Here is a 19,765-nt window from a genome sequence, read left to right as displayed (position 1 = left end):
ACAAGTCAGAGGCAGGGACTTGGTGAAACTTTATTTTTGTTAGGTGTACTCAGAGCTCTTCAAGGGACTAAGTAGTAAAGGAAAATTATTAGAAAAAAAGCAAATTCTGTATATCTGTGTATATTTACATCTTTAAAGGCATACATGCTGGAAAATAAAACAAACTAACCACAAAAAAAAATTATACTAGCTACAGCTAACTGAGGAAATCTGTGGGAAAGGAGGAAATAATGTGTCAATTTATGAAACTCAATTTTCATTAGGCCCCTCCATAGCCATGCAAAGGACTAAATACAAATGAAATAACAAAGAAATAAAAACATATTTATATGTATTAAAAATATTCGCCTGCTGAAAATATAAATCTCTCCAAAAGAAACAAGTCAGTAAACAACACACAACTATTCTAGTCACTATTGCCTACACAGGCAATAAGGGGCCGGGGAGGGGAGATCTGTCATACACCGATCCTCAGTTTTCATTTGTACCTATACATTCATGCAAAGGTCTAGGTACAAAATCAGTAATATGTACATATATATATTAATGTTCATACCCCGCCTTTTCCCCCAACCCTACCCACCCAAATAATCCCTCCCCCTAAAAACCAAACCCAAATTATAAAACTATTGCCTGTGCCGGCAGTGAGGGAAGGGGAGTAGAGGAGATTTATCATAGGTTTGGACCTCCATGTTTCATTATGTACCTAGGGTCCCAGGAAAGGACTGAGTACTAAATGAAATAATACACAAATGTAGCAAATACTTATATACAAGAAAAATGCACACACACACACACACACACACACACACCACCCCCTTATCCCTCCAAAAAAGCACCCAAACATCTATTCTTCTACCATTGCCCACCAGGCAATGATGGAAGGGGTATAGGGAAGATATTTCATAGAATCAACCTAAACTTTCATTAAGTACCTTAACAGTCATGCAAAGAACTCGATTCAATATGAAGTGAACAAAGAGGCAAAACATTTATATGCAATTAAAAATTTACATATCTTGCCCAAGAGGCCAGTTCCCTGTTAAAATCTCAAACAATAAGCAAAAAAAACACACAAAAAAACAACAAACAAAAACAAAACCCAAACCCTACAGTATTCTCATGAACACAGGCTATAGGGTAAGGGAGAAAATATTTACTACACCTCTGGATCTGGGTCTCTGCATTACATTTGATATCTACAAGTCCAAACAGAAAACTGGGTTTGGGGAGAAAGAACAAAAAACCCAGCAAACATTTACACACACACACACACACACACACACAGCCAACCCAGAAATCTCCCAAACCTCTGAACAACTATAACACTAGTCATTGCCTCGACAGGCAATAAGGGAAGGGGAGAAGAGGAGGTTTTTTTTTCATAGAATGAACCTTAATTTTCACCATGTACCTAAGTTGTTCTTGGAAAGGTCTAGGTACAAAATAAAATAACAAAAAAGAGCAAAAACATTTATATACATTTTTTAAAGTACATATTACCACCATCCCAGGGGAAGGAGTGGTAGAGTAAAAAAATAATCTAGGCTACTCTAAAACTATTGCCCACAGAGGCAATAAGGAAAGGGGAAAAGAGGAGATTTTCATACATCCGGACCTCCACGTCTCATTCGGTACCTACACGTCCAAGTAAGGGACGGGGTACAGAATGCACTAACACAACACAGTAACAAACACTATATACAGTTGTTAAAAGGATATATCCAGCCCTTAGTCCCTTCCCACCCCCCAAAACTTCAAAAAAACACAAACTACTTTAAAATTGTTGCCTACAGAGATAAAAAGGGAAAGGGAGAATAGGAGATTGCTATACATCCATGGTTCATTAGGAACCTACATGTCCAAGTGAAGGATTGGTGCCCAATGAAAACGATAATAAGAAAGTACAAAGCATTTATCCCAATAACCAGAAAAGAACCCTGAAACCAACCAAGTACTAATAGCCATTGACCACTAGGGCAATATGAAAAGGGGAGAAGAGGGACTCATACATCCGGACCTCCATGAGTTATTAGGTACTTTCCAGTATGGGCAACCAATGAAATAATACAACACAGTAGTAAAAACAGGTATATACAGTAAGTACACATCCCTGCCCATCTTTCCTTGCCCCACCCCCCCCCACACACCCACACACACAACACGAATTTCGTGCACCAGGCCCCTAGTTTATTTTAATAAAAAACTTGCGGAGTAGCTCATGTTGGCAAGTCTTCAGAGGGGAAGCCTAAGGAAGGTTGACTAGTAGGGACTATGCTGAACTACTGATAAACTAAAGTTCTAAAAAACTTTGCTGGGCCCGCCCCCCCCCCCAAACCCACTCCAACAACTACACTACTAGCCATTGCCCACATAGGCAATAAGGGAAGGGGACCAGAGGAGACTGTCATACATCTGACCTCCACATGTCATTGGGTACTTAAATGTCCTATGAGAAGGACATTGTACGAAATGAATTAATAGTACAAAGTGGTAGCAAATTTATTTATATACAGTAAGTACATACCCCATTCTCTCCTACACCACAATACAAAGCAAACTACTCTATCAGTTACTGTCCAAAGAGGCAATAAGGAAAAAAAAATCTGTCATTCTCTGAACCTGTTTCATTAAGTATATAATGCATCCAAGCAAAAGAACATTTATAAAATGAAAAATAAATAAGTAGCATAACATTATGTACACCTGAAAGAATGATATACATCTCCCCCTACACCTAAGCCTAGATCAAAACAACAGCAACCACTACTCTATTAGCTATTGTCCATGCAGGCAACAAGGAAAGGGGTAAACGGGACATCTGTCCGACTTCTGGATCTCCACGCTTCATTATCCATGAGAAGCATGAACGAAATACAAAATGAAGCAACACCCACAAAATAGCAGCAAAAACATTTTGTACACGTTTTTAAAAGACCATACTCTGCTCACCTCTCAATATCACCACCTCCTTTCAAAAAAGGAAATAAAAATCTACTCTAGAGCTGTTGCCCACACAGACACTATGGGAAGGCAGAAGAGATTTTCATGGATAATATTTCACTTTTCATCAGGACAAAATATACAAAATGAAAGGATATAAAAACACATCAAAACCACCTATGTACATATTTAAAGTATATACCCCCAAAAAGCCACTGAAAGAAATCAGTCAACACTACTCTACTAGCGATTGCCCACGCCGGCAATAAGGGAAAGGGAGAAGAGGAGATTTATCATACTTCTGGACCTCCACTTTTCATTTGGTACTTACTTGCCAATACAGAGAATGAAGCACACAATACAAGACTGCAAAAACCAGCAAAATTATATACAGTATTTTAAAAAATAAAAATGGGGCTGAGGGGAAGCTCTTTAAAAAGAGAATTAATTCCAATAAAAACACTAAAAACAAAGGCAAAGGGGAGAAGAAGAGCTACCTCATACCTAGGAAATTCAGGTCTTATTCTGCAAACTTAGCCCAGGAACTGCTATGCTTGGTGATGATACATCTCCTGAGATGCATAGGCCTTCCCTGCAGCCCCATGAAATGCAAAGGCATTATGGGAATGGTCAGCAATCTGACTGCAGATTATGGTTCCAGGTGCTTTGGTCTGAGTAGAATGTTTTTAAAATCCAACTCGGTAACAGGCTATCAGTAATCCAACAAACTCAGCACTTAATTTTCATTTCTTACTGTACAATACTCAGAAAGCATTCTATTCTGTACCCAGTAAGACTGATGCAGCTCAACATCCTCCATGTACCCAGGGCTCTTCTGCCAGCTCTTTTGTTCCTACAATGGACAAGTACAATAAAATGAAAACATGAATGGCAAAGAATATTAGAGTCAAGTGGAACTTGTGATAGCAAGAAAGTTCATGAACACTGAAACAACGGCAGAGAACACTTAAATTCACTTAAAGAGATTTATGTAAATCAGTTAGATGAAAGAAGGTGCAGGCTTATGGTAGAGGCTGACACTCCTTGCAGTTTAATACTTCCAATCACTTGATATTAACAGAACAAACTGGACTCCTTGGATTTCTCCTTTCATAGCCTAAGTTTTGTGTTCCCACAACTCCAGATTTTCCATTCCTAAGGATCAAGATATGTCTTTGACATTACATTCAAGCAGATGTCTCTCTGCAATGAATATAATACTTGTCACAAACAATTGTATCATGGACCTATGTGCTTATATAAAAAAGCAAACTGTGGCTAACTGCTGTGCTTCAGTCTACTTGACTTCTCAGAAATTCAGTGGCCAAGATAAAGTTTTGGGGGAAAAACTTCAAAAGCTACAATTATACTTACTATACTACATGTTTTACCTATTACTTAACCTTATGTTCCTGATTTAGGTTAATTTTTAGATGTCTCATATATATTGATTAGCATAACAATGAAAATTATGGAATTCTGTGGGAAAACTTGAGGTAAGACCTAATAAAACTGCAAATAGTCTGAGGTGAGGCCCACAAACACAACTATAAATAGTAGGGATCCAGTTTCATGGGAATGAACGGCTTTTGAGTACAAAGATAGCAATGGTATATGAGTTACCTCTTTCTTAGCTGAAGTTTTGATAAGGTTTTACTTATAATAATAACACACACCCCCATACCACACACACACTCTCACAGGAAAAAATGATATAATTCAGGACAACATCTGCCATATGCAGTTAACACATGATACAGGAGCCATGTGAAGATGGACAGATAAAACTGAAGCATCTTAACTGAATTTGAGAAGTAGCAAAATTTAAACTCTGTATCAAAGTGGAATTTAGTAATATAACATGGTAAAAAAACAACAATCCAGCAACAACAAAAAAACCTCAAAAGTTTAATATTTTTTCCCACTCTAAAAATATAAAAACTCACTAACTTTCACTATCAACTAAATTATCATTCATTTACTGAAGCACAAGAGGAATAAAAACCTACAATTACCCCAGTTTCAATAAGACATCTTTAGATGATGCTGTGATTCTCAGGATATAATGTTTTCTATTCTAAAACAGACAGATAAATATTTAGAAAAGACTAAATTGGGTGAAAACATACTAGGAGTAAAGAAAGCTATATTTCAGCTTGCCAGCCTTTTAAATTTTGTTATATAAAAATATTTTCATAAAATAAAATATAGTTTTATACACAATCCCACGTTTTCACTTTACACTTGCTGAATAAAAAAAGGTGACCATTCCCATTGTCTGATTCTGTGGAGTGTTTTTAAGTGCTTGAAAATGGGTAATTATCCTCTTTTTACAAATATGTTTTTAAACACAATATAAAGTACAAGAATTATTTGGAAGCTTTTCTCCTAAGAATCAAAGAAACACCATAATCTAAATATAAGTCTGCAGAACTCACAAAATTCAAGTACAGTATTTCTCCTTTAGAAGGAGTAAAAATGCCATACAGTTTTGGATTTCTCCTCCCTTCCTTCCTTCCTTTCTTTTCCTTCCTTCCTGTTCTTTCTTTCTTTCTTTCTTTCTTTCTTTCTTTCTTTCTTTCTTTCTTCTCTCTCTCTCTCTCTCTCTCTCTCGACATTCCCTTTAATTTGCTAGTTTGGCCATGGTAAAATAAAACTATGATTTTTCAACTAAAGGAAAGTACTGTATTTGATAGTGGGGAAAAATTCAAAGCCCACCATATTCCATATGAATCAAGTTACTCCTTTCTCACATTCTCTCATTCCTTTAAGGTACTATGGTGAACTTCAAATAAAAATGTTCAATTTCTCCAAGGCCCTACTTTAAAATGTTTCTTATGTGCTACTTTATCATATAAAATGAAAAACCCACCCATGGGTATGATTCAGAGAGAAAGTGTCTAAAATCTATCATGCCAAAAGATATATAAAAACAACCTATATTTTTAGTAACAGTGATAAAGTAATGATGAAAGACACCAGTATAACAAAATGTTTGCCATAACTGTGAAAATACTTATTTATATAAAGTATATTTAGGGCAGGGAATGGTAGAGGTGTATAGATATGGAGAATATCGAAACTTAAGAATAAAATAATTATAATTAAAGCTATCTTAGTTTGAAACATTTTCCTAAAAGATGAAAAAGAAAATGTTAAACATTGGGAAAATATAATCTTTTGGCCTTGTTATTTAGCTTTTTAATATAACAAAAATTTAAAAATTCTGTAGCACCTAGCTATTTTGCAGAAAAAAAATATAATAGTTATAGATCTTATTTAAAAATTTTCCAGGAAATAAATGATTAATCAAAACCCCAAATCAAAGTAGATCTGCACACCTGAGATGAGCTCTCTACAGTTGCATGCTTCATCCACTTCACTGATTGCCATACTTTTTGAAGTGTTACCACATTCAACAACTCTATCAACAAGAAGCAACAAATGGCTCACAAACCAGCAGCCTGCAACAATGGCTGGCGGCTCCCATGGTAGGTCTTTCCTTGTTTCACTGGGCCAGTACTTTACCGATACTGAGAAATAGAACAGAATTCCAAGCCATTTTATTCCCCATTTGGGTATCTTCAAAGTATACACATTACTTGTTGTTTTTGTAGATGGTTGGCATATAAGTGAATGTAATTTTGTAATAAATAACTACGTACTGCCCAAAGATGTTTCAGAAAGACCGATGGACCCTGCGCGAACTACAGCTCCTAAGAGTGCAAACAACTCAGCAGCGATCCTTGGCTTCACCTTGTCTTTTGCAAAAGTTAACAAGCAGAGCCCAAGTTAACGAGCTCTCTGACGGGTGACAAAATGAGGTGCAGCTGTGCATGCTACAGCCACCACGTCAGCGTCTGAAGGTTCTTCTCCATCCACTGGATATTCAGCTGAATGACTTCCAAAGCCTCCTGGACACAACGAAGCTGAAAGGTTGCCTCTGACTGATTTTCAAAGAATGCCTGGACCTGTAAGTTGCACACAGAAATATTTCAAAAGAAGAAAATTACAGTTAATCTCAGGTAACTCTGAATACCCTTTTCAAATAAACTTTCACTTAGTTCTGGCTGTGTTGATGTCTTAAAAGTAGAGACAAAAAGTATTTTAATATTCAGGGTAGTTATATCAAGTTACTAATCAAGTATGGTTAAACTGAGGTAATTTTAAAAACGCATTCTCCCTACTCGCATAAGGATGAGTTTTTCAAATATAACTTCAAATAGCCAAGTAATAGTAAGTGAGATAAGACAAAGTCTAAAGTTAGGCGTGGTGCCCAACTTTTACCCTTGAAGTTGCATTCTTCACAACAACCTCATTACCACTTAGAAACTTGGCATATACTGGTCTTAATTACAAAATTATTTGTGTCAAGGAGACAAGGGGATATTGTTGAGAATGGAATCAGAGTTTTTCCTCACCGGAATTGTTTCTCATTGCTGTATATCCACCCTTTAGACGCAATCCCAATGCAGAATCATTAGCATTGATGAAGGCAGAGGAGGGACAGGAATTGGCATGAAAAGCCACCATCTGACTTAAACTGAGCAGCCTGAGAGGAAAGGTATACCCCATCTCCGTTAGCAGCATTTTATACAACTAACCTCCGACAAATGTGCCTTCGTTGAAAACAGGTGAGTTGATCCAGCAACAATACTTTGTATGGTATAGGAACCCAGATGGAACCTGCAGAAACACAAATACAAGAGCAAAAAGAGCAAAAAGTGAGGCAGCTGTTGGTAAGCTAAGTTCCTGAGTGCAAAGGAAATGCTTCCTGAGAGCTACGTATGCCAAGGCAGAGTCGCGTCCGTCTGCTGGGAACTGCAGCTCCAGAAGTCGGGAGAAGGCCTACATGCACTTACTGCCTGTGGGAAGGAAAGGTGGGCACAAAAGGCAGGAGCTGGCAATACCCAGATAAATTATTAACCCATTTGAAATCATAGCAAACATCCTGAAATCTAATTATTGCTTTAAAAGAAAAAAACCCTATCTGTGCTGTTTACCTGGGTGTGAGTTCTGAACTGATCCCTTGGCAATGAAGAGGCATTTTTCAACACACATAACTAAACTGCTCTTCTGATTTAGCCCGTGCCCATGCTAAGCTAAGTGACCTGGAGTCGGGCATGGCTAGGCTTGATTAGTACCCAAATGTGATTCACATTATGGAATTATGCTTACAAATGTGAAAATTTCTGAGTGTTTTGGTTAAATGTTACTGACGCATTTTCCTCTCACAGCAAATCATAAGGCCTGTGAACCAATAGTTGATTGGGAGTAGTTTTCAAGTGCAGAGACTGGAAACACTAGGATCTGGAATTCTGAGACACTTACTTCTGTACAAGCTTGTTCCAGTTCTCTTTGACGAAATCCCATGCCAGTAGGTGTCCAGGGAAATGTCGGCCCACTGTTCTTATGACAAATGACAGCTTTTGTGTTCGGATGGTATCTCCACTGAGGCTAGTTTTCATTAACCTGAAAAGCGAACAGATTTAGCTTCCAAAATAACAATTCATGATGAAGTGATGACTGAACTTAGATTAGTGCTGATCTCCTAATTAAAGCTCTGTAGCAATTCAAGGGATATCACTTTTGGGTAAGTCTAAGATTGATCAATAGATTGAAAACTTGTCATTTTTTTAAAATGAAGAATTCACCAATGAGATAAGCACTTGAATATACTGTGACATAATAATACATACTTCTTGATATAGTAAAGACATTTGAGAAATAAACCCTGGTAGAATTTATAATTCTGAAGACTGATTTTTTTCCTATTAAAAACCTTAACAGAAAAAAAAATTGATTTTATTATAAGGTATATTATTACTCTTTAAAAACTGGGCTGTTTAAATAATATGAAAATGAAGACACATTTCAGGAATATACTCTTGATATTAATAGTTGTTACTTATTAATATTTCATATGTACCAGGTAATGTTTTAAATTGCTGACACAACAACACTTGAAAAAAGGTAATTATTACCTATGCCCACTCGGTAAGAAACCGAGGTTATGTAATTGCCCCAGTTACACTGCTAGTAAATACTGCAGCCTGGCATCTGCACACAAGCAGTTCTCATCTACTGCGCTATGAAATCTGTGTATACAGAGAAAACACATTTCCTCCCCAAAATGCAGCAATACTTTTAATAGAAAGAAAACCCAAGTGCTCATCAAGCTGTGATGGGTTAAACAAATTGATGGAGCCCTACTACGGAATACTATGCATCCATGCAAACAAATGAAGTAGGCTTCATGAACTGACATGGCAAATCTCAGAGAAGATCATTGGCTGAAAGGACCATCACAAAACACTGGGGATAGTATAAACTATCCTAATATATATAAAAAGCCAGGTGCCGTCACCACCGGACGGATGACCAAACAGCAGGCTAGGGAGCTGAGGGAGTGGGAGCTGTGGGCCCAAATGACCGAAGGGCAGGTCCGGCTCTCACTGCGTGGCGGACCGGGGCTGTGGAGGCTGAGGAGCCTCGCAGAGCAGGGGGCTGTGAGCATGGAGCTTCCCGGGGTGGCAGAGGTGGAGAAGCATTGCGGGGCAGGGGCGGTGGACTCGAGGTGGAGGAGCGGGGCGGGGGTGGCTGAGGTGGAGGAGCGTCACAGGGCGGTGGAGGCGAGGCAGGGGCAGTGATCGTGGAGCTTCGCGGAGCAGTGAAGGAGTGTCACAGGGCAGGGGCGGCTGACACCAAGGAGCCTCGCAGGGCGGGGGCTGTGAGCGTGAAGGTTCAGGAGTCAGGGGCCATGGAGATGGAGGTGCGATGCTGGGGGGCGGACATGGCCCTGGTTGCAGCTAGGCCTAGGGATTCTAACTGCGCACGATTTAATCATGCGTCGGGCCTCTAGTGTTGATATATAAATATACAGACCAGGATTGACACTGTTAGCAGAGAGAACAAGAATGGAAGTAAGGATCATATGAGAGAATCATATGAGATACTTTCATGTTTTATTCCATTTTCTTAGATATTGTTTAAATACTTTATAATGGGAATTCATTAGTGTGTTATTTGTTTAAAACAAAATTATTACCAATTTAGAATTAACTTTTCTCTGTTTGCTTGGATCAGAGGCTGGCTACTACATTAGGGAAAATAATTATTTACAGCGCATCCTTTGGAAAGTAGGTGTGGGCCGGTGCTGATGACATCTCTGGGACACTCTTAGGATTTATCTGAGTACATTTATACAAGAGAAGCAGTGACACATCAATGCCTCCCTCTGACCTTCCCAGCGCTGACCCTCAAGCTTCTTCCATATTTCCTTTGGATCCCGGTGCTCCTCTGCCCCACCACTGCTGGCTCACTGCCCTTCTTTCGCCTGTGAAACTCCCATTTCCAGGTTTTTTCAGGTCAACATTAGAAAGGAAAGGTCTGACAAGTTCATATGAAAGTAGAGCCTGTACGCCTTTACATAATACCTTTTTCTGTAGTGTTTGCATTATCAAAATGACAGCTTGGACAGAGCAATGCCTTGACCAGGAGAATGAAGCACTAACTGTGGAATGAAGACAACAAGCCAAGGGGGCGAAGCCATGTTTAAGCAGAAAGTAGGTGGGTGCTGGGATTCTGGGCAAAGCACCTTCTGCCTATCGGTCCAGTTCCTGAGCTGAAAGCCAGCACATGCGGGCTCCTTACCCCATTGCCCAAGTCAGGTCTGGCCTGCGAGTAAAAGGAGGAAAAGGGAGATCCCAGAGGAAATGAGCTCTCCGCCCGTGCAGCACAATGCTTTCATACTTTTGGCTTCTACATGTCCTATTCCTTGGTTGGTTTCATACCAGTAAAGTTTCCGTACATCCTCTGAGCTGGCAAGAGCTTCAAGTATTTTATTCTTCTCTGCTTCAGAGCCTATAGAGATGTACTTGCTTAAGAGGAACGACCAGCCGCTCTCAGTCCTTGCTCCGACTTTGAACACAGCAGTCATGACATCAGTAGGTAGGCTGTAAGAGAGGTTCTCAAATGTGAGGACAAAAACATCCTAAATTCAAAGGTAAGGGAATGACTAGTGGTGATGTTTTAGGGGTCAGAGCAGAGCAGTACAAAAGAGTCTTCACTGTACAACTAACCAATAGTGAAAAAAATAGTTAATTTAGTGGCTGCTACTTTCCTAGTTGGTGGGACCAGAAGAAATATGACTTCAATTTAATACAATAACTATTTGCTGAGCATCCACAAAGAACCAAGCAGGTGACTGGCTGGATAATGGAGAGGGGAAGAAAGAGACACAGTCTCTGCCTCTAGGAACTCGCAGGCTATCACGAAGTACAGAACAAGAAATATATTCATTACAATACAGTGTGTTAAGTTCCATGGTAGAAATATGGAGCGAGGGATGAGAAGAGGGGAGGGAACAGTTTTCTGCCATTATTAAAATCTCCTTATCTGATGCTTGAATCTTTTTCCATAATGCCCAATAGGGAACCTAGAGAGAACCGATCATCATCAAACTGTTTTTACTAATTGCTAACTCCACCTGCTATGTTTTATTCCTAAATTAAAAGAGACTCTTTGACACCTCACACCCATTAGGATGGTTGCTATAAAACACACACAGACAGCCACACACACACAAACCAAAAATAACAAGTTTTGGTGAGGATGTGGCGAAATTGGAAGGAACCCTTGTGCACTGTTGGCGGGAATGTAAAATGGTGTAGTTGCTATGGGAAATAGTATGTCAGTTTCTCAAAATATTAAAAATAGAACGACCATATGATCCAGCAATCCTACTTCTGGGTATATATTTGAAATAAAGGAAAGCAGGGCTTCAAAAACATATATGTACGTCCATGTTCATAGCAGCATTATTGGTAAGAGCCAAAAGGTGGAACCCAAATGCCTATCAGTGAACGAAGGGGTAAGCAAAATGTGGTATATGCATACAATGGACTGATTATTCAGCCTTAAAAAGGAAGAAAATTCTGACACATACCACAACATGGATGAAGCCTGAGGACATGTTAAGTGAAACAAGCCAGTCACAGAAAAACAAATACTGTATGATTTCACATAAATGAGGTATTTAGAGCAGTAAAAACTCATAAAATAGAAAGGAGAACGGTAGTTTCCACGGGCTTGGGGAAAAGGGAAGGCGGGGACTTATTTGGGTAAGAAGTTTCAGTTTTGCAAGATAAAGTTCTGGAGATTTGTTGCACAACGAGGTGAATATGCTTATACTACCAACTTGTACATTTAAAATTTCTTAAGATAGGAAATTTTACGTTACATGTAATTTGCCACAAGAAAAAAAAGTCTTATTTGAGAACATAAGTGCCTAGAATTCACACACATTAACACTCAGTTTTATAACATGTAGATCCAGGATGAAAAGATCCTGCTTTTAGTACATGATGTGAAGTAAAGATGAGGAAGAGAGTTCATCTGAGTAAAAGCACACCTCACCTTAGAGTTCCATTGGATGCAACCCACTCGTCAAACAGCTTCAAGGCAGTAGTGCTGCAGTTCTCTAGGTTGTGAACACAGGCAAATTCTAGCAAGGCTGACCGCAACTCTCGAGCAGATGGGGAGCCATCATCAGTCCAGTTTTGCTGCTGAATTTGGCTTTGAAGCAATTTAGATACCCTGGCCTAGAGAGACAAAATAGATTACAATGGAATAATAATAATTAGGACGACCAGGAAAAGTCAGGACAACTAGATCTCTTTTTCCCAACATTTACCCAAGAAGAAAAAGAGAGAGAGGGACAGAGATATTACTTATTAAATATCAACGGCCCACGAATAGCTGAGATGAACCATTCAATGACACAGTTTATACAAAAGGCTGCTATAGCCAACAGGGACTTTCAATGACATAACACAGAAAGAATTAACGGCTTCTCTGCAGTAAGGAACCTTTCTCCAGTATATACTCAGCAAGAAGTTATTTTCCTGACCCAAAGTACCAACTGCTAGAAGGAAGTTGGAACTTCCTGACCTCGTGACTTTAGAATTCATAAATCCAAAAAGCAGTGTGAGAGAAAAATATAGTTCTTTACTGTGTAAATGTTTCTAAATCTAATATTAAATAAATACTTCAAATATTGATGCTGTAACAAATTAATTAGTGAGAAAATGAGTACTGTAGGAAAGTATAGTTGTTTATTGTTATTTTCTCTCCCAATATTTATAAAAAAAATTCTGAACCTACAGAAAAGCTACAAGAATAGTACAATAAACACCCATATGCTAGATTCACTGTTTTTTTAATACTCTTACATTTGCTTTGTTTCTATGTGCATGTAACACACATACATTCATATATATTTTTATGGTTTTAGCTGAACTATGAGAGTAAGTTACACATACATTGATATTTCATTTATAAATACTTTAGCATGCAACTCCCAGAAATAAGAACATTCTCTATTATCACTCTGAAAGAAATTCAGTTATTCAGTAATACTATCCACTATTTCAGTCCACTGTTAATAGTTTCTTCTGAATAAAATGCCATTCTTAAATGTATACTTACGGTATTAAGAAATCAATATAGCTATTTCTTTTTCATCTCTCCCACAACAAAAGTGTAAAAGCGGTTCATAAAAGGAACATGAATTTTAATATAAAATGCTTAGAGGTATTTTTTTAGAAAACCTCATGGCTGTAAATAAGAAGAAACAAAATAAAAATTTACAGCCACATCCTGCCCGCAGGGTCTCGGGCAAGGGCAGTTCTTCTTTAACAGCATCACCCTTATCACGTCTCTTCTCAAGTAGTCAAGTACCACAGATGACCACATACAAAAACTCAACCCCAGAAAAGTAGTTAAGTTCTTCATAGAGCATTATATTCTTACAGAGTACCACTGTCAATACTTAAAATGAATCCAAGGCAGAGACTTATAAACTGCGAGGCTATTTTCTCAGAAGACCTCTGAATAAATCTATTGTGGAACTATGAAAATGGAATCAAGAATCCGTGCAAGGAGGACTCAAAGTTTGTGATGACATGATAACTTGCTATTGTTTGCTTGCTGCAAAAGTAATAAAAAGGAGAACAGACACCTTGTGGAATGTCTGAGTAAGCTTGTGAATCATTGGTAGGATGTGAAGTGGGAACAAAAGCAATGCAGACCCTCCTGGATACACATGACCACTTTGGTACATGCTGTCTTCACTGGCCTGACCTCAACAACATCACAATAGAAAACCATCCCAAGTGACTGAAGCAAAAAAGAAACTTAAAAGCTACTCATAACTGTCAAATAAAAACAAAGAAGGGATGAGAAAGAAAAAAAGTCACATGCTTGAAATACTATTTTAAAGAGTTCAGTGGAGCCTGGCTGGTGTGGCTCAGTAGTTGAGCATTGACCCATGAACCAGGAGGTCACGGTTCGATTCCCTATCAGGTCATATGCTCGGGTCATAGGCTCAATCCCCAGTAGGGCACGTGCAGGAGGCAGCCCTTCAATGATTCTCTCTCATCATTGATTTTTCTATCTCCCCCCCCCCCCCCTCTGAAATAAAAAACATTAAAAAAAAGTTCAGTAGAGAAAAATGCCAATGCTCGAGAATTAACTAAAACATAAAGAAGCCAGTACAAAAAAATGTCGTTGGAAAGGACTCGAGGCAAGAGAAGCATGAACCTTGAACAGGCTAATTCCTGAGCAGTTACTCCATCGGAATTACATGACGAAATTTTACTAGTTATTCCCTGTTCACCAAGAGGAATTACCAAATAGTTGATTTGAAATATATTTCAAATGATAACATAATACAGTAAAATATTTCCTTTTAAAAAAGAATTCTTTTTTAGAAAATTTCAGGTTATATTTTTAGTATTAACAAATCATAACAAGTGCTTTGAATTACCTTTGCCTTCTACAAATAAAATTAAAACTACTTTTTCCATGGTTCTAAATTAATTTTTGAAATTTAAACTTATTAAACATTAGAATCCCATCCTCTGATTGCATAAAATGAAAATGGCAAATGGGGAGAGGGAATGTAGATGCTACGCACAATTGAAGGAGTTGAACCTTTTGAATATTTTTCTCCTCTGACACTTAAGTAGGGTTATACAAATTACAAACATTGGATATGTAATAAAATACAACAACAACATAAAATGATTTAAAAAATAAAACAGGGATAGATGCTGGCACTTATGCTATGTATTACATTTTGATTTACTACTTTAATTTTACACTGATATGCCCAGGGAGTTCTTTCATGGGTCAACTGAGCTTAAAAGTGAAGTGTCAGCCTCTATTGCAAAAGGTTATCCCACCAATCCCTCATACATACAAGAATGACAGACTTATAAGTGATGAGACAGGAATACACCTAGGATCAGATGTTAACATCATATGTGAACAATCTAACACAATCCAAGTGTGCCTCCAGCCCCTGCCCACCACAACACCACAGCATACATCACAAAATGTGATATATAGGTATGTGCTACGTAGGTATGTGCAGCCTATACAAAAAAATGACCAATAAATGTACATTCTGCTCTGGAGACAATGACATAAAAATTAGACACCAGTCTTAATCATAAATACTACTGAAGATTGGATGCAAAGACTCAGAAATGTCTGCCATTCCGATCTCCGACTACAGTGGGTCAGACTTCATATTTTGAGAGTTTTGATGCTACAAGATGTCCTAAAATTTGAATAGGAATTTTAAGGAGACAGTTTCTCCCTCTGGATGAATTGAAGCTAACCTTTTAACTAACCATCAATAGTATGCAATCTCCATCAGTAAAAGGGCCTGTGGTCTTCCAAACACATACTCATCCTCCCGTCCTCGCCTTCTGGACCCCACTCTGAAGTATGTTCTTAATAAGCACATACCTGCCCAGCACACTGGAAGTCATCATCAGGAATGAAGATGCGGAGTTACTTGATTAGGAAAATATTCAAAAGGCTTAACTCCTTGAATTGTGTTTCGCATCTATAGTCTCAGCACAGGGCTAGCTTGAGGTAAGTTATCAAGTGCTTCCTGACACTGGGCCTCAACAGAGTTAAGGAGAGAGGCAGAGGAAGAGTAGCTTCTGGGCAGCTTCAGAGTAGATAGATATTCCGCCTTCTCTTAGAGTACATTCAGTACCAACACTGTTCTTTAATACTGAAAAGAAGTTAGTAACAAATACTAATACGGCTACCTATACTGGGTTGAACAGTATGCCCCCAAAAGTCATGTCTGACTGGAACCTGTGACTGTGGCCTTATTTGGAATCAGGATTTTTGCAGATGTAAATAAATTAAGAGGGGTCATACTGGATTATAGTGGGCCCAAACCCAATGATGGGTGCCCTTGCAAGAAGAAATTCAGACAAAGAAACACAGGAAACATGCCATGTGAAGACAGAGGCAGAGATTGTAGTAATGCAATTACAACCTAAGGAATGCCAAGGATTGCTAGCAAGCCCCCGAAGCTGAGAGAGACACATGGAATAGATTCTCCCGCAGAAGAAACCAAACTTACCCTAATAACACTCTGATTTAAGGCTTCCAGAATTGTGAGAAAATAAAGTTCTGTTGTTTTAAGACACCCAGTTTGTAATAATTTATTATGATGGCCCTAGGAAACTAATATATTACCCCAAATAGTGTTGATTTGATATGGCACTAATAACCCCAAAGTAGTTATAGAAATTCTATAATAAAAAATGTATACAATGAAGTACACTGGTGCTGGATCACTTAGATATCCATATTGAAAAGAAAGTAATATTTATGTTTACCTCACACCATATACAAAAATCAATTCCAAATGGATCATAAATCTAAATATAAAAGGTAAAAAAAAGTTTTCAGAGAAAAACTTAGAAGAATATATTGGACTAGGCAGATTTCATACCTTAAAATTAAGAATTTATGTTAATTAAAAAAATCATTAAGAAAGTGAAAAAGCAAGCCAGAGTAGGAGAAGCTATTTAGAATATACTTGCAAATATACATGATAAACAAAGGACTCATAAATAGAATATATAAAGAAGGCTTAAAAAAAAAGAAATCTTACATATCAATACGAAAAAGGCAGACAATCCAATAGAAAAACAAATGAAAGACTTGGGTACAAGAGAGAATATCCAGCCCTGGCCGGAAGGCTTAGTTGGTTGGAGCATCATTCCGTACACCAGAAGGTGATGGGCTTGATTCCCAGTCAGGGCACATACCTGGGTTGCAGGTTTGACCCCTGCTCCCTTCCTCTCTCTAAAATTCAATTTAAAAAAAGAGAGAGAACACCCAATGGGTCAATTAACATATCAAAAGGAATTCATCTTCACTTAGGGCAGTGGTTCTCAACCTTCCTAATGCCGCGACCCTTTAAAACAAATCCTCATGTTGTGGTGACCCCAATTTCATTGTTACCAATTGAACAAAGCATAGTGATTAATCATAAAAACAGTATGTAATTATATATGTGTTTTCCAATGGTCTTAGGCGACCCCTGTGAAAGGGTCATTCGACCCACAGGTTGAGAACCGCTGACTTAGGGAAATATAAATTAAAGCCAAAATTACAATATTATAGTGCACCCATCCAAATGGCTAAAAGAAAAAGGTTACTCTTAATATAAGTGTTGACAAATAATAGATCCAGAATAGACCTTGAATTCTCATACACTGCTGATGGAGTGTTAAATTGGTGTAACTCTGAAAAATGATTTGGTAGTACAGCATTAACCATGCATATGTTTTGATTCAGCAATTCCATTTTCCAGACACATACCCCATAGAAACTCATCAAAGACACGTATAAGAATATTCATAGCAACACTGTTTATAATAGCTCCAAACTCCAAACAACCCAAATGTCCATCTACAGTAGCTGAACTGGCTAACAAATGGCCAATTTCTTTAATAAACTAATAATAGAAAGTCTGTGTCAGATTATAACTTTGCCCCAAAGAGACCAATAAGTTAGCTGTATACTTCTTGGAAATGCACATCAGTACTATAAAAAATACTGTTACTAACATTGTAGGTATAAAAGAAATCTCATATAGTAAGTTGACAATTTCATTTTCAAGGAAGTAACTAGATGTGGGTCTGTAATTTTAAACCTTAAGCACATGGTCTCCAAGCTTTTCAATCTGTTTTAATTTAAAATCTGAGCAAAAAAGAAAAAGCTTTGATATTTCCCAACAAAAAGGTATCATTGGAAAGATGGCATTGTTAGAATACAAATTAGTTTAAAATATAGCAACGTAAGGCAAAGAAGAGGTTTTGAAGTAAAACCAATGTGGGTTAGAATCTCAGCTTTATAACTGACTGGGTAAGTGACTTTGGGGAAGTTATTTAGTCTCCTCATTTATCTCATGAAGGTAGAAATATCCATTTGGCATTGTGTGAGGATCAAACAGGGTAATCAACACTAAGCACTAAGCATGGTGTACAGAATATAATAAACACTGACATGTACTTGTTTCTGGAGTGTCTCGCTCATTTATTCATTCCACATTTACTGAATGCCACTATGGGCTGGGGCACATTCCAGGAGCTGGTTTTTATTAAGGCTGGCAGTTAAAGCCTTATGAAATAGGAGAATGATAAAAATCTATCAATTAGCTGAAACCTCAGAAATCATCTAACTTAAGAATCTCACTTATGGGTAGAGCTGGGGCTGGTTCCTTTGGAGTCAGATCAGAAACTTGCAAGGGACGGTGTTTTTCAAGCTCCATATGGCCCACCTGCCCTACATTCCCTTCCCCCACTGAGAATCATGCCTGTGATAAGAACTCATCATAAGGGGTACACAGTAGATCAGTAAAAGTGGCAGAAAGGAGATTGTTAAAAAAAAAAAAAAGATTTAATCCAACCCCTTCCTTTTACCAGTGAAGACACGAAAACCCTAAAAGACTTAATCTAATTCCTGGTCCAATACTTTCTTCCTTTTCCTGAAAGCTGCCTTTTACTTGGTCCCTGGAAAACCTGACTAGTTTACAAAGCAAACCCTGTGGTCAGAATGTGCTGATTTAGAGAAGTGGATAAAACAAAGGATGCATCACTCCCTTCCAAGCTTTTAAAGACTCAGCCAACAGTTTAACACTGAAAGTGCCTACAATAATGACTGTTAAGATCAGGCAACTGGTTTTTTTAAAAAGGTAAAACAGATTCCAATACCAAGACTCCCTTACTGCTTGGCAGAGAAATACCAGCATCCTCATCCATAAGACAGGTATCAGAAGGGCTCCTAAACAATAATCCCAATACAAACATGACTGTCATTTAATATTGACTACTAGGATATTAATGGAAGCACTGCTTTTCAAAAGGATCCATTTAAAGCATTTACTATATAAAAATTTGAAAAGAAAAAGTTTCTTTTCACGTGACAGCAGTATGAGAAATCTATATGTTGATATTCAAACAAGACCACATCATGCTAAGCCTTTATCAACTCTTCATGGTAAGCAATGATATTTTGATTAAAAATAAAGATTTCTTGGAAAGTGAAGAAAATGGAATTTCATTCCTTTTAAAACCTATTACTGAATAACCACATTAAAAGCAATTAACAAAGAGAAGCTGGCAAAAAAGGCAGACTCACCACCAGTCTTGAGGCCAGATCCATATATCCTAGTTTTTCAAGGAGGTTATAGATGAGGCCTGTCTGAAACAGGGTTTCAGTGATGGGTGCAGTATGGGTCTCATTTCCAAGATAACCAATCAAATCAAAGGCCTTCTGAAGAGGCACTTTGCCTAGCCTACAGGGTAAAAGAACAGAAAAAGTAAACATGCTGAGAAAGGCAGATGAATTGTATGCATGCTGAGAAGTTTTATGGTCAAATGGTGTCTTGAAGGCCTAAAATTTAAGCTTAGAGTGTCATTCTGTAAAGTTAGACTAAATA

At 38.0% G+C, this 19,765-nt stretch overlaps 1 protein-coding gene across 1 annotated transcript in view; it reads right to left on the bottom strand.

The window, feature by feature from the left end:
* Positions 1-2,477: 2,477 nt before the first annotated feature.
* Positions 2,478-19,765, bottom strand: part of LNPEP (leucyl/cystinyl aminopeptidase) — an 85,507-nt gene continuing 68,219 nt past the window's right edge. The window contains exons 13-18 of the mRNA XM_006755121.2: positions 19,465-19,621; positions 12,361-12,545; positions 10,737-10,898; positions 8,275-8,415; positions 7,548-7,629; positions 2,478-6,914 (exon numbers count right to left, since the gene is read on the bottom strand). Of these exons, the coding sequence (XP_006755184.1) occupies positions 6,783-6,914; positions 7,548-7,629; positions 8,275-8,415; positions 10,737-10,898; positions 12,361-12,545; positions 19,465-19,621 (859 nt within the window). The 3' untranslated portion in view covers positions 2,478-6,782. The remainder of the gene's footprint in view (positions 6,915-7,547; positions 7,630-8,274; positions 8,416-10,736; positions 10,899-12,360; positions 12,546-19,464; positions 19,622-19,765) is intronic.

The sequence above is a fragment of the Myotis davidii genome, unplaced genomic scaffold (genome assembly GCF_000327345.1).
Source record: "Myotis davidii unplaced genomic scaffold, ASM32734v1 scaffold473, whole genome shotgun sequence".
NCBI classification, from domain to species: domain Eukaryota; kingdom Metazoa; phylum Chordata; class Mammalia; order Chiroptera; family Vespertilionidae; genus Myotis; species Myotis davidii.
This window is presented reverse-complemented; position numbering and strand designations above follow the sequence as displayed.